Source organism: Microchirus variegatus, assembly GCF_963457635.1.
Source record: "Microchirus variegatus genome assembly, chromosome: 8".
Classification (NCBI taxonomy): Eukaryota; Metazoa; Chordata; class Actinopteri; order Pleuronectiformes; family Soleidae; genus Microchirus; species Microchirus variegatus.
In genome coordinates this window covers 31,767,315-31,785,386 of record NC_139809.1, presented here as the reverse complement: position 1 = coordinate 31,785,386, position 18,072 = coordinate 31,767,315, and the positions used below count along the sequence as shown (strand labels likewise).

The 18,072-nt window shown below is 39.8% G+C and overlaps 2 protein-coding genes across 2 annotated transcripts in view; both read left to right on the top strand.

The window, feature by feature from the left end:
- Positions 1–948: 948 nt before the first annotated feature.
- utp4 (UTP4 small subunit processome component) lies at positions 949–12,025 on the top strand. The gene is made up of 17 exons (XM_083893359.1): positions 949–1,028; positions 1,185–1,351; positions 3,805–3,993; positions 4,223–4,307; positions 4,406–4,495; positions 4,674–4,885; positions 5,575–5,746; positions 6,338–6,429; positions 6,574–6,670; positions 6,775–6,839; positions 8,028–8,150; positions 8,292–8,448; positions 9,350–9,456; positions 9,585–9,680; positions 10,492–10,677; positions 10,756–10,866; positions 11,877–12,025. The coding sequence occupies exons 2-17, from the start codon at positions 1,193–1,195 to the stop codon at positions 11,991–11,993; spliced, it is 2,058 nt and encodes a 685-aa protein (XP_083749485.1). The 5' UTR covers positions 949–1,028; positions 1,185–1,192; the 3' UTR covers positions 11,994–12,025.
- Positions 12,026–14,308: 2,283 nt separating this feature from the next.
- Positions 14,309–18,072, top strand: part of LOC310931237 (C-Jun-amino-terminal kinase-interacting protein 1-like) — a gene marked incomplete at its 3' end in the record, with an annotated part of 26,541 nt that continues 22,777 nt past the window's right edge. Inside the window, exon 1 of the mRNA XM_083894347.1 lies at positions 14,309–14,397. Within this exon, the coding sequence (XP_083750473.1) occupies positions 14,326–14,397 (72 nt within the window). The 5' untranslated portion in view covers positions 14,309–14,325. The remainder of the gene's footprint in view (positions 14,398–18,072) is intronic.

Genomic DNA, 18,072 nt, shown 5'->3' with positions numbered 1-18,072 from the left:
ATGAATTCATTAAATAATTTTTTATTACTTATTTACTCTTTATTTAATTTATTATTATGTCATTTACCAGCATCCACAGTTATGGAGAGCCATCTCAGTCAAAATGAAATAAAAAAAAAAAATTAAAAAAACATAAATAAATAAACATACCCCTGAAAAAAATTAAATTAATTAATAAAATGATTCTTCTCAGGGAACTTTTCATTTGTCATTTCCTAATGACACATTTTTTTTTTTTCAGGAGACTTTTATTTTGTTACGTCACATTTATTTATTTCCGGAGACTTTTATTTTGAATCGCCAAAGTTATTTCCGGAAATAATTGTGGCCTTCGGAAATAAAAGTCTCATTCTATTTTCTTCTTTATAGCCATATTATTTATTTCAGGGGTATATTTATTTAGGTCTATTTATTTATTTATTAACTCTTTATTTTATTTATTATTTATATAATATTCAGTCGAAATGAAATAATATAATAATAATTTAAAAAAAAACAGAAATAAATAAACATAGCCCTGAAATAAAAAAATAAAAATAAATAAAAGTATTATTTTTCAGGGAACTTTTATTTCCTAATGACACTTTTATTTATTTCAGGAGACTATTATTTTGTATCGTCACATTCATTTTTTTTTATTTCCGGATACTTTTGTTTTGAAATAAATTTCGGAAATAAAAGTCTCCGGAAAAGTATAATTATATATTTTTTTCTTTTATAGCCATATTTATTTATTTCACGGGTATATATATATTTAGTTCTGTTTTTATTTATTAATTTATATATTTCTCTTGTATTTATTTAGTTCTGTTTTTATTATTATTATTATTATTTTATTTGTTTATGGATTGACTGATTTATGGAGCTGGCTCGCCATACACCACCACTAGGTGGCGGTAAATCACCAACAAGCTGTCATTACAGGCCAAAGAAGAAGTACTTCCGGGTCAGAAGTCACCAACGTGGCTCGTGCGCTGTTTTCACTGCTCGTGGATTAAACCACGCGCGTCGTCCGTGAGAAACGACAGGTGAGTCATGTTTTTATTATTATTGTTATTATTGTTATTATTGTTGTTGTTGTTGTTATTATTATTATTTCAGTGTTGAAACGTTTCAGCTGAACGGAGCGTTTTTGTGGATGGTTTCGCGAGTCCAGTCCGGTTCATGTGTGTGTGTGTGTACAGGGACAAACATGGGGGAGTTCAAGGTTCACCGGGTCCGGTTCTTCGAGTTCATGCCCAGCGCGATCAGAACCATGGCGTTCAACAGCCGGACCGAGCGGCTGGCTCTGGCCCGGGCCGACGGAACCGTGGAGGTCTTTCACTTCGCAGACAACTACTTCCAAGAGAAGGTGAGTTCAAGCTGGTTCACGTGGTTCCGAAGAACAACACCCCAGCGTTATGGACGTTTTTTCTTTGTCTTTGTCATGGAATAAAAAGCTTATTCCCCATAAGTAGTCCAAGATTCATACATGATTGAATCAAGTACCTCCTGGACTACCTACATGAATAATATCAAGTACTTTTACTGTGTACTTTTTGAGTAATCCTCTGTCAAAATACCTAACACGAGTACACGATTAATCTTGTCCTCTGTTAGGTATTTTGACAGAGGATTATTTAAAAAGTACTCAGTAAAAGTACTTGATATTATTCATGCAGGTAATCTAGGAAGTATTGTGTTCAAGAGTGTATGAGTGTTGGACTACTTATGGGAAATAAGCATTTTATTCCATGTCCAAGTTGGGTGAAATCAACTTAATCGTGTACTCTGTTAGGTATTTTGACAGAGTATTACTCAAAAGGACACAGTAAAAGTACTTGATATTATTCATGCAGGTAGTCTAGGAAGTACTGAGTTCAGTGGTGTATGAATCTTGGTCTACTTATGGGAAATAAGCATTTTATTCCATGTTAAAGTTGGGCGAAATAGACTTCATCTTGTCCTCTGTTAGGTATTTTGACAGAGGATTACTCAAAAAGTACACAGTAAAAGTACTTGATATTATTCATGCAGGTAATCTAGGAAGTACTGAGTTTAATAGTGTATGAGTTTTGGACTACTTATGGGAAATAAGCATTTTATTCCATGTCCAAGTTGGGTGAAATCAACTTAATCGTGTACTCTGTTAGGTATTTTGACAGAGTATTACTCAAAAGGACACAGTAAAAGTACTTGATATTATTCATGCAGGTAGTCTAGGAAGTACTGAGTTCAGTGGTGTATGAATCTTGGTCTACTTATGGGAAATAAGCATTTTATTCCATGTTAAAGTTGGGCGAAATAGACTTCATCTTGTCCTCTGTTAGGTATTTTGACAGAGGATTACTCAAAAAGTACACAGTAAAAGTACTTGATATTATTCATGCAGGTAATCTAGGAAGTACTGAGTTTAATAGTGTATGAGTTTTGGACTACTTATGGGAAATAAGCATTTTATTCCATGTCAAATTTGGGCAAAATCGACTTAATCTTGTCCTCTGTTAGGTATTTTGACAGAGGATTATTTAAAAAGTACACAGTAAAAGTACTTGATATTATTCATGCAGGTAATCTAGGAAGTACTGAGTTCAGTGGTGTGTGAATCTAGGACTACTTATGGGAAATAAGCATTTTATTCCATGTTAAAGTTGGGCGAAATAGACTTCATCTTGTCCTCTGTTAGGTATTTTGACAGAGGATTACTCAAAAAGTACACAGTAAAAGTACTTGATATTATTCATGCAGGTAATCTAGGAAGTACTGAGTTCATTAGATCATGAATCTTGGACTACTTATGGGAAATAAGCATTTTATTCCATGTTAAAGTAGTTGGGCGAAATAGACTTCATCTTGTCCTCTGTTAGGTATTTTGACAGAGGATTACACAAAAAGTACACGGTAAAAGTACTTGATATTATTCATGCAGGTAGTCTAGGAAGTACTTAGTTCAATAGTGGATGAGTGTTGGACTACTTATGGGAAATAAGCATTTTATTCCATGTCAAAGTTGGGCAAAATCGACTTAATCGTGTACTCTGTTGGGTATTTTGACAGAGGATTACTCAAAAATTACACAGTAAAAGTACTTGATATTATTCATGCAGGTAGTCTAGGAAGTACTTAGTTCAATAGTGTATGAGTTTTGGACTACTTATGGGAAATAAGCATTTTATTCCATGTCAAATTTGGGCAAAATCGACTTAATCTTGTCCTCTGTTAGGTATTTTGACAGAGGATTACTCAAAAATTACACAGTAAAAGTACTTGATATTATTCATGCAGGTAGTCTAGGAAGTACTGAGTTCAGTGGTGTATGAATCTTGGACTACTTATGGGAAATAAGCATTTTATTCCATGTCAAATTTGGGCAAAATCGACTTCATCTTGTCCTCTGTTAGGTATTTTGACTGAGGATTACTCAAAAAGTACACGGTAAAAGTACTTGATATTAGTCCAGGAGGTACTTGATTCAATCATGTATGAATCTTGCTTGCTGCATTTGTCAATGGGGTTCTGCACTAATGTCTTCCTCACGGCTCTGGTTTGACAGCAGACATTCCGAACTTAAACGAAACAACGTCAATGTGTTTTTATATATGTGCGAATTAAAGAGTCGCGTCTGTTGTGACGTATGAACGTTAATGTTCTGCGTGTGTGTCCTCGCACTGCTTTGGAAAAGGAAGGAAACATTAAATTGCTGCATCTGTCAATGGGGTTTTGCACAAATGTCTATTTGGACTGTTTCGACTTGCAGGAGAAACAACTTTACACACAGTCATATCGTTGTTGGTTTAATGGATGGATTTGTTTGCCGTCGCTCAGGTGATACCGGGACGGGACGGCAGGACGGTGGAGGCTCTGTGTTGGGTGGACCAGCGTCTCTTCGGCGCCGGTTTGAGTGGCGAGATCACGGAGTACGACCTGGAGAACCTGAGGCCCAGGTACACAGTGGAGGCCTATGGAGGACCAGTGTGGACCATCAGCGGCAACGGCCAGGGAACTGTGCTCGCGGTCAGTCGTGACGCGCATGCTCGTGCATCCACAAAGTGACATCAGCTTCTGCAGGTTGTTGACTGTGTGTGTGTGTGTGTGTGTGTGTGTGTGTGTGTGTGTGTGTGTGTGTGTGTGTGTGTGTGTGTGTGTGTGTGTGTGTGTGTGTGTGTGTGTGTGTGTGTGTGTGTGTGTGTGTGTGTGTGTGTGTGTGTGTGTGTGTGTGTGTGTGTGTGTGTGTGCGTTGCAGGTTGGTTGTGACGACGGCACAGTGAAGATGTTTGAAATCCTGGAGGACAGGATCCAGTTCCAGAGAAACCTGGACAGACAAAAGAGTGAGAGCATACACGTGTACGTCAGCGTTTGTGTGTGTGTGTGTATGTGTGTGAGCGTATTTAAACTCGTGTGTGTGTGTGTGCGTGCGCTCTTCCAGGCCGTGTCCTCTCTCTCTCCTGGCATCCGTCCGGTAAACTGATCGCTGCAGGAATGATGGACATGATCAGAATCTTTGATGCTGAGACAGGTGAGCATATATATATATATATATATATATATATACACACACATATAACGTACCCATTACTCGGATCAGAAACATGACGATGTGTCACTAAGCACAGATCTAGATTCTCTATCACTGGACATGTTGTGTCCTCACTCGTCCTCACTCGTCCTCACTGGTCTCCTGCTCTTGACCTCAGGTTGCTCCACAAACCGGCTGCTGGTGGAACGAGGCTTGGGGACGTCCAAGAGCGGCGAGGTGGTCGTGTGGAGCCTCGTCTTCCTGTCAGACCACACCGTCATCAGCGGCGACTCTGCGGGGAAAGTCCAGGTGTGGGACGGACTCACGGGAACGCTGGTCAAAACTCACCTGGTCACTAAGTGGGACGTCCTGGTTCTTTCTGTTTCACAGGTGATGATGATGATGATGATGGTGGTGATGATGGTGATGATGGTGATGATGATGATGGTGATGATAATGATGGTGGTGGTGATGGTGATGATGATGATGATGGTGATGGTGATGATGATGGTGATAGTGATGGTGATGGTGGTGATGATAGTGATGGTGATGATGATGATGGTGATAGTGATAGTGATGATGATGATGGTGAAGATGCTGGTGGTGATGGTGATGGTGGTGATGATGATGATGGTGATAGTGTTGATGATGATGGTGATGGTGGTGATGATAGTGATGGTGATGATGATGATGGTGATAGTGATAGTGATGATGATGGTGAAGATGGTGATGTTGATGATGATGATGGTGAAGATGCTGGTGGTGATGGTGATGGTGGTGATGATGATGATGGTGATAGTGATGGTGATGATGGTGATAGTGATGATGATGATAGTGATGATGATGGTGAAGATGGTGATGATGGTGAAGATGCTGGTGGTGATGATGATGATGGTGGTGATGTTGATGATGATGGTGGTGATGGTGATGATGATGATGGTGATAGTGATAGTGATGATGATGAAGATGGTGATGATGATGGTGATAGTGATGATGATGATGGTGATGGTGGTGATGATGATGATGATGATGATGATGTGTTTTTGTCCTGACGGTTAAATGTTGTGACCGTTTGTCAGGACGAGAGCAGCTTCGTGGCCGGAACGTCGGAGGGAACCGTGGTCCAGTTCCAGTTCCTCTCGTCCACCGTGGGACAGCAGGACCAGACGTGGGTCAGAACTCGGACGTTCAAAAACCACAGTCACGACGTGAGGGCGCTGGTCCACACGGACGCTGCTGTGGTGTCTGGAGGTCAGTGTTGGATCAACATGTGTTTTTAGAAACGAGAGCCAATCAGGAGTCGTTCAGTACAACGTTTGAAAACGGCAGATTTTAAGGGAATGTCAGCAAAAAATAAGTTTAAATTATTAGATAAAATAAAATGTTTGATTAGATAAAAAGAAAACTAAATCAAATGCTTGTCTTTAATGTGAACTGGTCACATGATGACGATGTTTACAATGTTTGTGATGTTTACCATGTTTGCGATGTTTGATATGTGATGTTTGAGATGTGTGTGATGTTTGAGATGTTTGCGATGTTTGTGATGTTTGTGATGTTTGCGAAGTTTGATGTTAGCGATTTTTGTGATGTTTGCGATGTCTGATGTTTGCGATGTTTGGGATGTGTGATGTTTACGATGTTTGTGATGTTTACGATGTTTGTGTTGTGTGATGTTTGGGATGTTTGATGTATGCAATGTTTACGATGTTTGTGATGTTTGATGTTTACGATGTTTGTGATGTGTGATGTTTGATGTTTGCGATGTTTGAAGTTTGCGATGCGTTTGTGGTGTGATGTTTTTTGCCATGTTTTGATGGAGTGATGTTCTGATGTGGTCAGGTATGGACACGCAGCTGGTGGTGCGCCCTCTGCTGGACAAAGTGGAGAAGAACACTCAGGAGTCTGCGCTGCGTAAAATCACTTTTCCTCACGTGAGTCGATTTAAAAACAACAACAAACAAACCCTGAGATCAGTGTGTGTGTGTGTGTGTGTGTGTGAGTGAGATAACGATCACAAGTGTTTTGTCATTTGATTGTGATGTAAATAAAGTTTTTTTTTTTTTCTCTCTCTGTAGAGGAGTCTGGTTCACTGTGCTAAGAAAACTGGACTGTTGCTTTTCCACTTCACTGGACATTTAGAGGTGTGGAGGTTAGGAGAGAGTGACGGACACGGTGAGGACGCACACACACACACACACACACACACACACATACACACACACACACACACACGCTGTGGCAGTGATGGTGAAAACATGGCGTCTCTGTGTTCACAGGTAAACCAGGAGACCGTTTACCCGTGAAGAGGAAACCAGAGAAACTCATCCATCTGAAGAGAAAGGTCGGTGTTCTTCCTTCTGCTGCTGCTGCTGCCCCTCAGTGGCCAGAATCTGTCACTGCAGCCTTTTTCCTGAGTTATTGATCCGTTAGTCATTGATCACAGGAGGAAAGACTTCTGAAATATTCTGCTCGAGTAAAAGTACCACTGATAACATGTTACCTGTCACACACACACACACTCTCTCTTAGATAAAACGTTAAAATGATCGGATTAAAGTTTCCGATAAAACGTTTATCTGATCGGATTAAAGTTTCCGATAAAACGTTAAAATTATCAAATTAAAGTTTCCGAAAAAACTTTAAAATGATCGGATTAAAGTTTCTGATAAAACGTTAAAATGATCGCATTGAAGTTTTCGATAAAACGTTTATCTGATCGGATTAAAGTTTCCGATAAAACGTTAAAATGATCGGATTTAAGTTTCCGATAAAATGTGAAAATGATCGGATTTAAGTTTCCGATAAAACGTTAAAATTATCAAATTAAAGTTTCCGAAAAAACTTTAAAATGATCGGATTAAAGTTTCTGATTAAATGTTAAAATGATTGGATTGAAGTTTTCGATAAAACGTTAAAATGATTGGATTAAAGTTTCCGATAAAACGTTAAAATGATCAGATTAAAGTTTCCGGTAAAACGTGAAAATGATCGGATTAAAGTTTCCGATAAAACGTTAAAATTATCGGATTTAAGTTTCCGATAAAACGTGAAAATGATCGGATTAAAGTTTCCGATAAAACATTAAAATGATCGGATTAAAGTTTCCGATAAAATGTGAAAATGATCGGATTAAAGTTTTTCGATAAAACGTGAAAATGATCGGAGTTAAGTTTCCGGTAAAACGTTAAAATGATCGGATTAAAGTTTACGATAAAATGTTAATCTGATCGGATTAAAGTTTTCGATAAAACGTGAAAATAATCAGAGTTGAAGTTTCCGGTAAAACGTTAAAATGATCGGATTAAAGTTTACGATAAAATGTTAATCTCATCGGATTAAAGTTTACGATAAAACGTTAATCTGATCGGATTAAAGTTTTCGATAAAACGTTAATCTGATCAGATTAAAGTTTCCGGTAAAATGTGAAAATGATCGGATTATCATTTGCGATAGAACTTTAAAATGATCGGATTATAGTTTCCGATAAAACGTGAAAATGATGAGCTTGACTGAGTGCTGCCCCCTGCAGGGAGACGATCATATCTGCTGCAGTGCGTTGTCCCCGTGTGGAGGCTGGATGGCGTATTCCACCGTGTCCAGTGTCCGTCTTTACAGAGTCCATCACCACGACAACAACGTCAGCGTCACCAAGGTCAGCTGCTCTCTCTCTCTCTCTCTCTCTCTCTCTCTCTCTCTCTCTCTCTCTCTCTCTCTCCCCCTCTCTCTCTCTCTCTGCGTCACATGATCGTCTCGTCCGTCACTTCAAAACTCATTTCACTAACCCCTCCCCCAGGTGTCCAAACTACCCAGAATCCTTTGCTCTGGCCAGCAGCTCTGCTTCTCCTCCGACTCGTCCAAACTCTTTGTGTCGAGCAGCAGATCTTCTGTCGTCGTGGTTTCAGTCAGTCAGTCTGACTGTAAACACCTGCACACGCTCAAACCCAAGTCAGGTGAGTCTGACTCCTCCTGCTCACTGCTCTATGATAAGAACGTGTTCACTCTCCCACACCAAAGTCCACAGAGAAAACCAGTGATTTTAGCTCACAGGGACACAGGAGCTGCTGGTCCTCTGCTGCCTCGTGTGGTCACTTTGTGTCACTGAGTTAAGTCTAAAGTAAATATTTTAAAAGCTGAATTCACTGAAATCAGTCATTGTAAGTTGGTGATGGAGACTTTGGTGTGGGAGAGTGAGTGACTTTGGTGTGGGAGAGTGAGTGACTTTGGTGTGAAAGAGTGAGTGACTTTGGTGTGGGAGAGTGAGTGACTTTGGTGTGGGAGAGTGAATGACTTTGGTGTGGAAGAGTGAATGACTTTGGTGTGGGAGAGTGAGTGACTTTGGTGTGGGAGAGTGAGTGACTTTGGTGTGGGAGAGTAAGTGACTTTGGTGTGGGAGAGTGAGTGACTTTGGTGTGGGAGAGTGAGTGACTTTGGTGTTGGAGAATAAGTGACTTTGGTGTGGGAGAGTGAGTGACTTTGGTGTGAGAGAGTGACTGACTTTGGTGTGGGAGAGTGACTGACTTTGGTGTGGGAGAGTGAGTGACTTTGGTGTGGGAGAGTGACTGACTTTGGTGTGGGAGAGTGACTGACTTTGGTGTGGGAGAGTGAGTGACTTTGGTGTGGGAGAGTGAGTGACTTTGGTGTTGGAGAATAAGTGACTTTGGTGTGGGAGAGTGAGTGACTTTGGTGTGAGAGAGTGACTGACTTTGGTGTGGGAGAGTGACTGACTTTGGTGTGGGAGAGTGACTGGTTTACAAACTTCAGTTTAATGTTGTTCGTCTAACAGTGAAGATAAAGACATGTGACGTAGATGTTGTTGACTTATTGTGTGTGTGTGTGTGTGTGTGTGTCCAGGCTCCACACAGCCAGTTCACCTGTTGTGTGTGAGTGAGGACAGGAAGTGGCTCGCCACAGCAAACACAGACTGTGAGGTTCACGTCTACAACCTCGACAAGATGAAGGTCTGTCATCATCATCATCATCATCATCATCATTATGCACAAACATGAACAGAGTCTTTGACTCATCAGTGCTGATTTTAAAAAGGAGCATTTGCTGAACTAACCCTTTAATTACTGTTTGTGTGTAGCTTCACTGTACAGTTCCAGTGTACAGCTCGTGTCCTACAGCCATCGGCCTTCACCCAGTGACCAACAACCTGGTCATGGTGCACGCTGACCAGCAGGTAAATCATCCTTCAGCCTCTTAAATGTGAATATTTTCACGTTTCTGTCATTTTTCAGCTTCTTAAATGTGAATATTTTCACATTTCTGTCATTTTTCAGCTTCTTAAATGTGAATATTTTCACGTTTCTGTCATTTTTCAGCTTCTTAAATGTGACTATTTTCATGTTTCAGTCATTTTTCAGCTTCTTAAATGTGAATATTTTCACGTTTCTGTCATTTTTCAGCTTCTTAAATGTGAATATTTTCACGTTTCTGTCATTTTTCAGCTTCTTAAATGTGAATATTTTCATGTTTCTGTCATTTTTCAGCTTCTTAAATGTGAATATTTTCACGTTTCTGTCATTTTTCAGCTTCTTAAATGTGAATATTTTCACGTTTCTGTCATTTTTCAGCTTCTTAAATGTGAATATTTTCACGTTTCTGTCATTTTTCAGCTTCTTAAATGTGAATATTTTCACGTTTCTGTCATTTTTCAGCTTCTTAAATGTGAATATTTTCACGTTTCTGTCATTTTTCAGCTTCTTAAATGTGAATATTTTCACGTTTCTGTCATTTTTCAGCTTCTTAAATGTGAATATTTTCACGTTTCTGTCATTTTACAGCTTCTTAAATGTGAATATTTTCACGTTTCTGTCATTTTTCAGCTTCTTAAATGTAAATATTTTCACGTTTCTGTCATTTTTCAGCTTCTTAAATGGAGTTAATGTAAAGTTAATGACTTCATAGTCACTCATAACCTTTTTGTCAATGAATGAAAGTTGTCAATGAATTGAAATGACTCTTTCTTCTGTGTGTGTGTGTGTGTGCAGGTGTTTGAGTTCAGTGTCCAGAATCACTCGTACACAGACTGGAGTCGGACTCTGCAGAGACGAGGACTTCACCCTCTGTGGACGGAGAGAGACACGCCGGTCACCCACGTGACCTTTGACCCCAGACACCCGTCTCACATCATTCTGCACGACGCCTTCATGTTCTGCATCATAGACCAGAGTCTGGTACGTCGACGCTCGTGAGCGACGATCGTGTGTTCACGCAACAAAGCTAACTGTGTGTGTGTGTGTGTGTGTCTGCAGCCACTTCCTGAAGCAAAGACCATGTTCTACAACCAGATGATGCTGAGGAGCCTCCCTGAGTCTGAGAGGCGGAGCCACAGTCACGCTTTCAAGATCTGCAAGAACTTCCAGGTACTGAAGCCAAAACAAGGCGCTCGACAAAAGACTTGAGTCTAACGACGTCTTTATCTTCACTGTGAGGCAGACTTTTATAAACCACTCACGCCCCCGCACCAAAGTCCATAGAGGAAACCAGTGATTTTAACGTCACAGCAACACCGGAGTTCACAGGAGGCTTCTCAATTCGGCTTTTAAAATTCCTTCATTACAATGTACATCAGTGACACAAAGTGACCACACGAGGCAGCAGAGGACCATCAGCTCCGGTATCCCCTGCGAGCTAAAATCACTGGTTTTCTCTATTGGCTTTGGTGTGGGAGAGTGACTGGTTTACAGACGCTAAAGTCGGAAAAATGTCACAGACGCTAACGTCTGAAAACGTCGCGGACGTTAACATCTAAAATGACTCAGACGCTAGCGTTGAAAACAACGCAGGTGCTAATGGCGAAAAATTACGCATATACGCTAACGTCGAAAAATGAAACGGGCATTGACGTCAGAAAATGGCGTAGACGCTAACGTCGAAGAATGACGCAGACACTAATGTCGCAAAATACAGACGTTGATGTCGAAAAATGACACAAAGTGACCACACGAGGCAGCAGAGGACCAGCAGCTCCGGTGTCCCCTGTGAGCTATAAATCACTGGTTTTCTCTATGGGCTTTGGTGTGGGAGAGTGAGTGGTTTACAAACTTCAGTTTTCTGTTGGAAAAACCTAAGAAGTTTAGAGGCGCCATATGTAAGAATGTGGCCAAAAACGGTTACTACATTCAAATTCAACCCGCGGTTGCTCGGCAGCTGAGACTCTACCGACTGCAATGATTGGTAGACGGCGGTAGGTGGCGCCACATGACGCCAAAACATGATTTCAAAACATAAACATGATTTGCAGTCTGCAAAAAAAAAAAATGTTTTAATGCAAATATTTTGTCTGTGCTGCTGTTGTTGGGTTATATTATTCCTGAGTCTCTGCGACATGTTACGATATATGTGATGATTGACATCTGGACTCCTCCCACAGCACCTCCTGTGTGTCACCTTAATGGAGGACCATTCTCTGGTTGTGGTGGAGCGCCCCCTGCTGGACATCATGTCTCAGCTGCCCGCACCTGTGCGGCAGAAGAAGTTTGCCACATAAAGTTCAGCCAGAATGAACTTTGTCAAAACAGTTTCTATAAAGTAATAAATGGGTTTTACTGTGATGATGATGTTGTTTGTCTGTATATGGTTCTGTTGTTACTGTGAAGGGAGGAAGATTTTAAAAAACTACTAATTTACGTCGGAAAATGACACGTACGCTAATGTCGGAAAACGACACGGATGTTAACATCTAAAATTACACGGACACTAACTTCGGAAAATTACACGGACGCTAACGTCGGAAAACGACACGGTCGCTAACGTCACGGACGTTAACATCTAAAATGACAAGGACGCTAAAGTCGAAAAAATGACACAGACGCTAACTCCAGAAAACGATACGGACGTTAACGTCTAAAATGACGGGACGCTAACGTAAAAAAAAATACACAGACCCAAACGTTGAAAAACGACGCAGGCGCAAACGGCGAAATAAAAATTGTACGGACGCTAACGTCGAAGAATGACGCAGACACTAATGTCGCAAAATACTGACGATGTCGAAAAATGATACAAACGCTTACGTCGAAAAAATACAGACATTAACGTTGAAAAAATATATTTATTTATTAGTAACAAATGGTGTATAAAACTCTTAATGACTTAGTATTTCATAATGACTTAGTATCTCAAGTATATCTTTGTATCTCATAATAATGTCTTAGTATCTCATAATTATGACATGTCTCATATCTTAGTATCTCATAATAGTGACTGAGTATCTCATAATAATGACTTAGTATTTCATAATTATGACATGTCTCATATCTTAGTATCTCATAATAACGACTTAGTATCTCATGACATGTCTCATATCTTAGTATCTCATAATAACGACTTAGTATCTCATAATTATGACATGTCTCATATCTTAGTATCTCATAATAATGACTTAGTATTTCATAATTATGACATGTCTCATATCTTAGTATGTCATAACGACTTAGTATCTCATAACTACTTAGTATTTCATAATAATGACTTAGTATTTCATAATTATGACATGTCTCATCTTAGTATCTCATAATAACGACTTAGTTTCTCATAATTATGACATGTCTCATATCTTAGTATCTCATAATAACGACTTAGTATCTCAATAACGACTTAGTATTTCATAATTATGACATGTCTCATATCTTAGTATCTCATAATAATGACTTAGTATCTCATAATTATGACATATCTTAGTATCTCATAATTATGACATGTCTCATATCTTAGTATCTCATGAAAATGACTTAGTTTCTCATAATTATGACATGTCTCATATCTTAGTATCTCATAATAACGACTTAGTATCTCATAATAACGACTTAGTATTTCATAATTATGACATGTCTCATATCTTAGTATCTCATAATAACGACTTAGTATCTCATAATTATGACATCGTAGTATCTCATAATTATGACATGTCTCATATCTTAGTATCTCATAAAAATGACTTAGTATCTCATAACGACTCAGTATCTCATAATTATGACATGTCTCATATCTTAGTATCTCATAAAAATGACTTAGTATCTCATAACGACTCAGTATTTCATAATTATGACATGTCTCATATCTTAGTATCTCATAATAACGACTTAGTATCTCATAATTATGACATCGTAGTATCTCATAATTATGACATGTCTCATATCTTAGTATCTCATAAAAATGACTTAGTATCTCATAACGACTCAGTATCTCATAATTATGACAATGTCTCATATCTTAGTATCTCATAATAACGACTTAATATCTCATAATTATGACATTATGTCTTATATCTTAGTATCTCATAATAACGACTTAGTATCTCATAATAACGACTTAGTATCTAATAATTATGACATAATGTCTCATATCTTAGTATCTCATAATAATGACAGTATCTCATAATCACACACACACACACACTGTTTATGAGCCTCAAGTGACAGGAAATGCCAGTAGCACAGAAGCTGATGATGTCATGCCTTGTTCTGATTGGCTGGCCATGACCCCCCCCCCCCCCTCTCTCTCCTCTCTGCTCTTCCAGAATCATGGTGATGATGAGGATGATGAGGATGATGTGACACCGCAGCCGACCAATCAGCAGCTCAGGAGGCATCAGTGGGGGGCGTGTCTGTGCAGACCAGGCGGAAGGAGAAGAAGGGATGAAGAGAGGGAGGTAGAGGAGGAGGAGGAGGAGGGCGGGGAGAGGCCTGAGCCGAGCTGAGGAGAAGCTGCATCTGCCGGAGAAAAGAAGAGGAGGAGGAGGTGAAGAAGAGGAGGAGGAGGAGAGGAAGAGGAAGAGGAAGGTGCTGGTGTCTGAGGAGGAATCACCAACCTGAGCTGTCATGGACAAACATCGACCGAAGAGACCCACCACTCTGGATCTGTTCCCCCCGCTGCCACCTGCTGGTACCCAGGTGTGTGTGTGTGTGTGTGTGCGTGTGTGTGCGTGTGCGTGTGCGCGTGTGTGTGTGTGTGTGTGACACAGAGAGAGAGACAGAGGCCGAGAGCATGGGTGTGTTTAGGATGAGACAGCATCAAGCTCGGTAAATGTGTGTGTGTGTGTACTGGGAGGATCCTGTCTTCAGAATGAGACAGCACTGTGTGTGTGTGTGTGTGTGTGTGTGTGTGTGTGTGTGTGTGTGTGTGTGTGTGTGTGTGTGTGTGTGTGTGTGTGTGTGTGTGGCTCCTGTTTCACTGATCGATGACATTGTTTCAAAGACAATGTTTTTTTTTGTTGTTTTTTTTTATTATAAGTCAGTGTGTGTGTGTGTGTGTGTGTGTGAGGACACACACACACACACACACTGACTGTGCTGTGAGCGCCCCCTGCTGGTGAGAACCAGTCTGAGACACAGACGCTCACTCTCAGTGAAAACAAAATGGCCGCCTGCAGAGAGACAGGGCTACTTTAAAGCTGCAGTACGTAACTCTGTTATTCTGACTGTGTTTGTTCGTCATTGATCCTTCTTTTGATCAGCTGACCAATCACAGAGCAGTTCAGAGAGAGAGAGAGAGAGAGAGAGAGCCTCCTATTGGTTGTTCTTCTAAGTCGATGATATCTTTAAGAACGTGTTTTATCTTCACTGTTAGACAGACTTTTGTAAACCACTCACTCTCCCACACCAAAGTCACTCACTCTCACACACCAAAGTCACTCACTCTCCCACACCAAAGTCACTCACTCTCACACACCAAAGTCACTCACTCTCACACACCAAAGTCACTCACTCTCACACACCAAAGTCACTCACTCTCACACACCAAAGTCACTCACTCTCCCACACCAGTCACTCACTCTCACACCAAAGTCACTCACTCTCTCACACCAAAGTCACTCACTCTCACACACCAAAGTCACTCACTCTCTCACACCAAAGTCACTCACTCTCCCACACCAGTCACTCACTCTCACACCAAAGTCACTCACTCTCTCACACCAAAGTCACTCACTCTCTCACACCAAAGTCACTCACTCTCACACCAAAGTCACTCACTCTCTCACACCAAAGTCACTCACTTTCCCACACCAAAGTCACTCACTCTCCCACACCAAAGTCACTCACTCTCCCACACCAAAGTCACTCACTCCCCCACACCAAAGACACTCACTCTCTCACACCAAAGTCACTCACTCTCACACACCAAAGTCCCTCACTCTCTCACACCAAAGTCACTCACTCTCTCACACCAAAGTCACTCACTCTACCACACCAGTCACTCACTTTCTCACACCAAAGTCGCTCACTCTCCCACACCAAAGTCACTCACTCTCCCACACCAAAGTCACTCACTCTCACTCTCACTCTGATTTTAGTGAATTCGGCTTTTAAAATATTTACTTTAGACTTAACTCAGCGACACAAAGTGACCACACGAGGCAGCAGAGGACCAGCAGCTCCTGTGTCCCTGTGAGCTGCGTTTTCTCTGTGGACTTTGGTGTGGGAGAGTGAGTGGGTGGTTGTTAAAGTCTGTCTGAACTGTCCCTTTAGTTCAGCTTGAGTCTGTACTGGAAAATGCTCAATGTCTCCCCCTGCTGGTGTCATCAAACAAAATGGTTTTGAGACGACATTTTTTGGTTTGTTTCTTTATTAAAATCTGGAAGAGGACGTCACACACACACACACACACACACACACACACCTACATACACACACACACACACACACACACACCTGACTCACACACACACACACACACACACACACACACACACCTACATACACACACACACACACACACATTCTTGTACTTGCAGCATACTGAGGACCAGCATTTCCACTTTATAAATCAACACAATTACAAATATCTACTTCATGAACGACATCTACAAAGAACTACTGGTTGCAGTATCATAAAATGTCTGCAGGTGGAGCCCCAGAGCAGAGCATTTTTGGTCAAAAATGTGACAAAAACGTCATACTATACTATGTCGACCAAAAATTAAAACAAATTTGACCAAAATTGTTTGGTCCAAAACTTGACAAAAACGTCATACTATACTATGTCGACCAAAAAAAAAAAAAAAATTTGACCAAAAATTGTTGGTCCAAAATTTGACAAAAACGTTATACTATACTATGTCGACCAAAATTTTTTTTAAAATTTGACCAAAATTTTTGGGCCCAAAATTTGACAAAAACGTCATACTATACTATGTCGTCCAAAATTAGAATTGTTTTTTTTTTTTGACAAATTGAGTATAGCATGTTATAGCAACCTAAGGAAGTGATTTCATTGAAAACAAAGTGAGGACCGGACAAAATGACCTCACTCCGTAAAAATGTCCTCACTTTGTTGGTTAAAAACCCTCACTGGTCCTCAGTATGCCACAAGTACAAGAACACACACACCTGACTCACACACACACACCTGACTCACACACACACACACACACACACACACACACACACACACACCATGCACTCCAAGCTCCTACCACTTCCTGGAAATGATGTCATCAGAGAGAGAGAGAGAGAGAGAGAGGTTCAGGAGTATATATTTAGATTTTTAGTGTCTGGATTTGATCAAAAACACTTTTTAGTTTTTTTATTTAATGTAAAAAGAATTTAAAGAAATCAGATCTTGTTTCATATTTTAAACGGTTTTTTTTTCGTGTTTTTGTTAAATCTGATAATTCTCGGAACAATCAGAGCGTTGTGTTCAGAGCAGAGGGGGGGGGGGGGGGATTATCCAAAAGGTTAAAGGTCAACACGAGGCGTTCAGGAGTGATTATGTTTTAAAACTCTTCACGTTTCTTCATTAAAATAACAAAAGTTTTTAATGTTGAGATAAAAAAACAAAACATGAAAGAAAAATTAGAAAAACTTCATCTGAGAGAAAAAACCATTGACAATGAAATGATGCATAAAAAGTTCATAATGTAAACTCGTAATTATGTACGGTGGCCTGGAAGTGCAAAGCATTTTTACAAAAAACATTTCTCACGTCTGTTTTTACGACTTTTTTTCTAGGTCTGTTTTTACGACTTTTTTTTCTAGGTCTGTTTTTACGACATTTTTTTTCAGGTCTGTTTTTACGACATTTTTTTCTAGGTCTGTTTTTACGACATTTTTTTTCAGGTCTGTTTTTACGACATTTTTTTCTAGGTCTGTTTTTACGACATTTTTTTTCAGGTCTGTTTTTACGACATTTTTTTCTAGGTCTGTTTTTACGACATTTTTTTCTAGGTCTGTTTTTACGACATTTTTTTTCAGGTCTGTTTTTACGACATTTTTTTCTAGGTCTGTTTTTACGACATTTTTTTTCAGGTCTGTTTTTACGACATTTTGTCTAGGTCTGTTTTTATGACTTTTTTTTCTAGGTCTGTTTTTATGACTTTTTTTTCTAGGTCTGTTTTTATGACTTTTTTTTCTAGGTCTGTTTTTACGACATTTTTTTTCAGGTCTGTTTTTACGACATTTTTTTCTAGGTCTGTTTTTACGACATTTTATTTCAGGTCTGTTTTTACGACATTTTGTCTAGGTCTGTTTTTACGACATTTTTTCTAGGTCTGTTTTAACGGAAAAAAAATTCTGCTCTGTTTTTACGACATTTTTTTCGGGTCTGTTTTTTATTTAAAAAAAAATTTA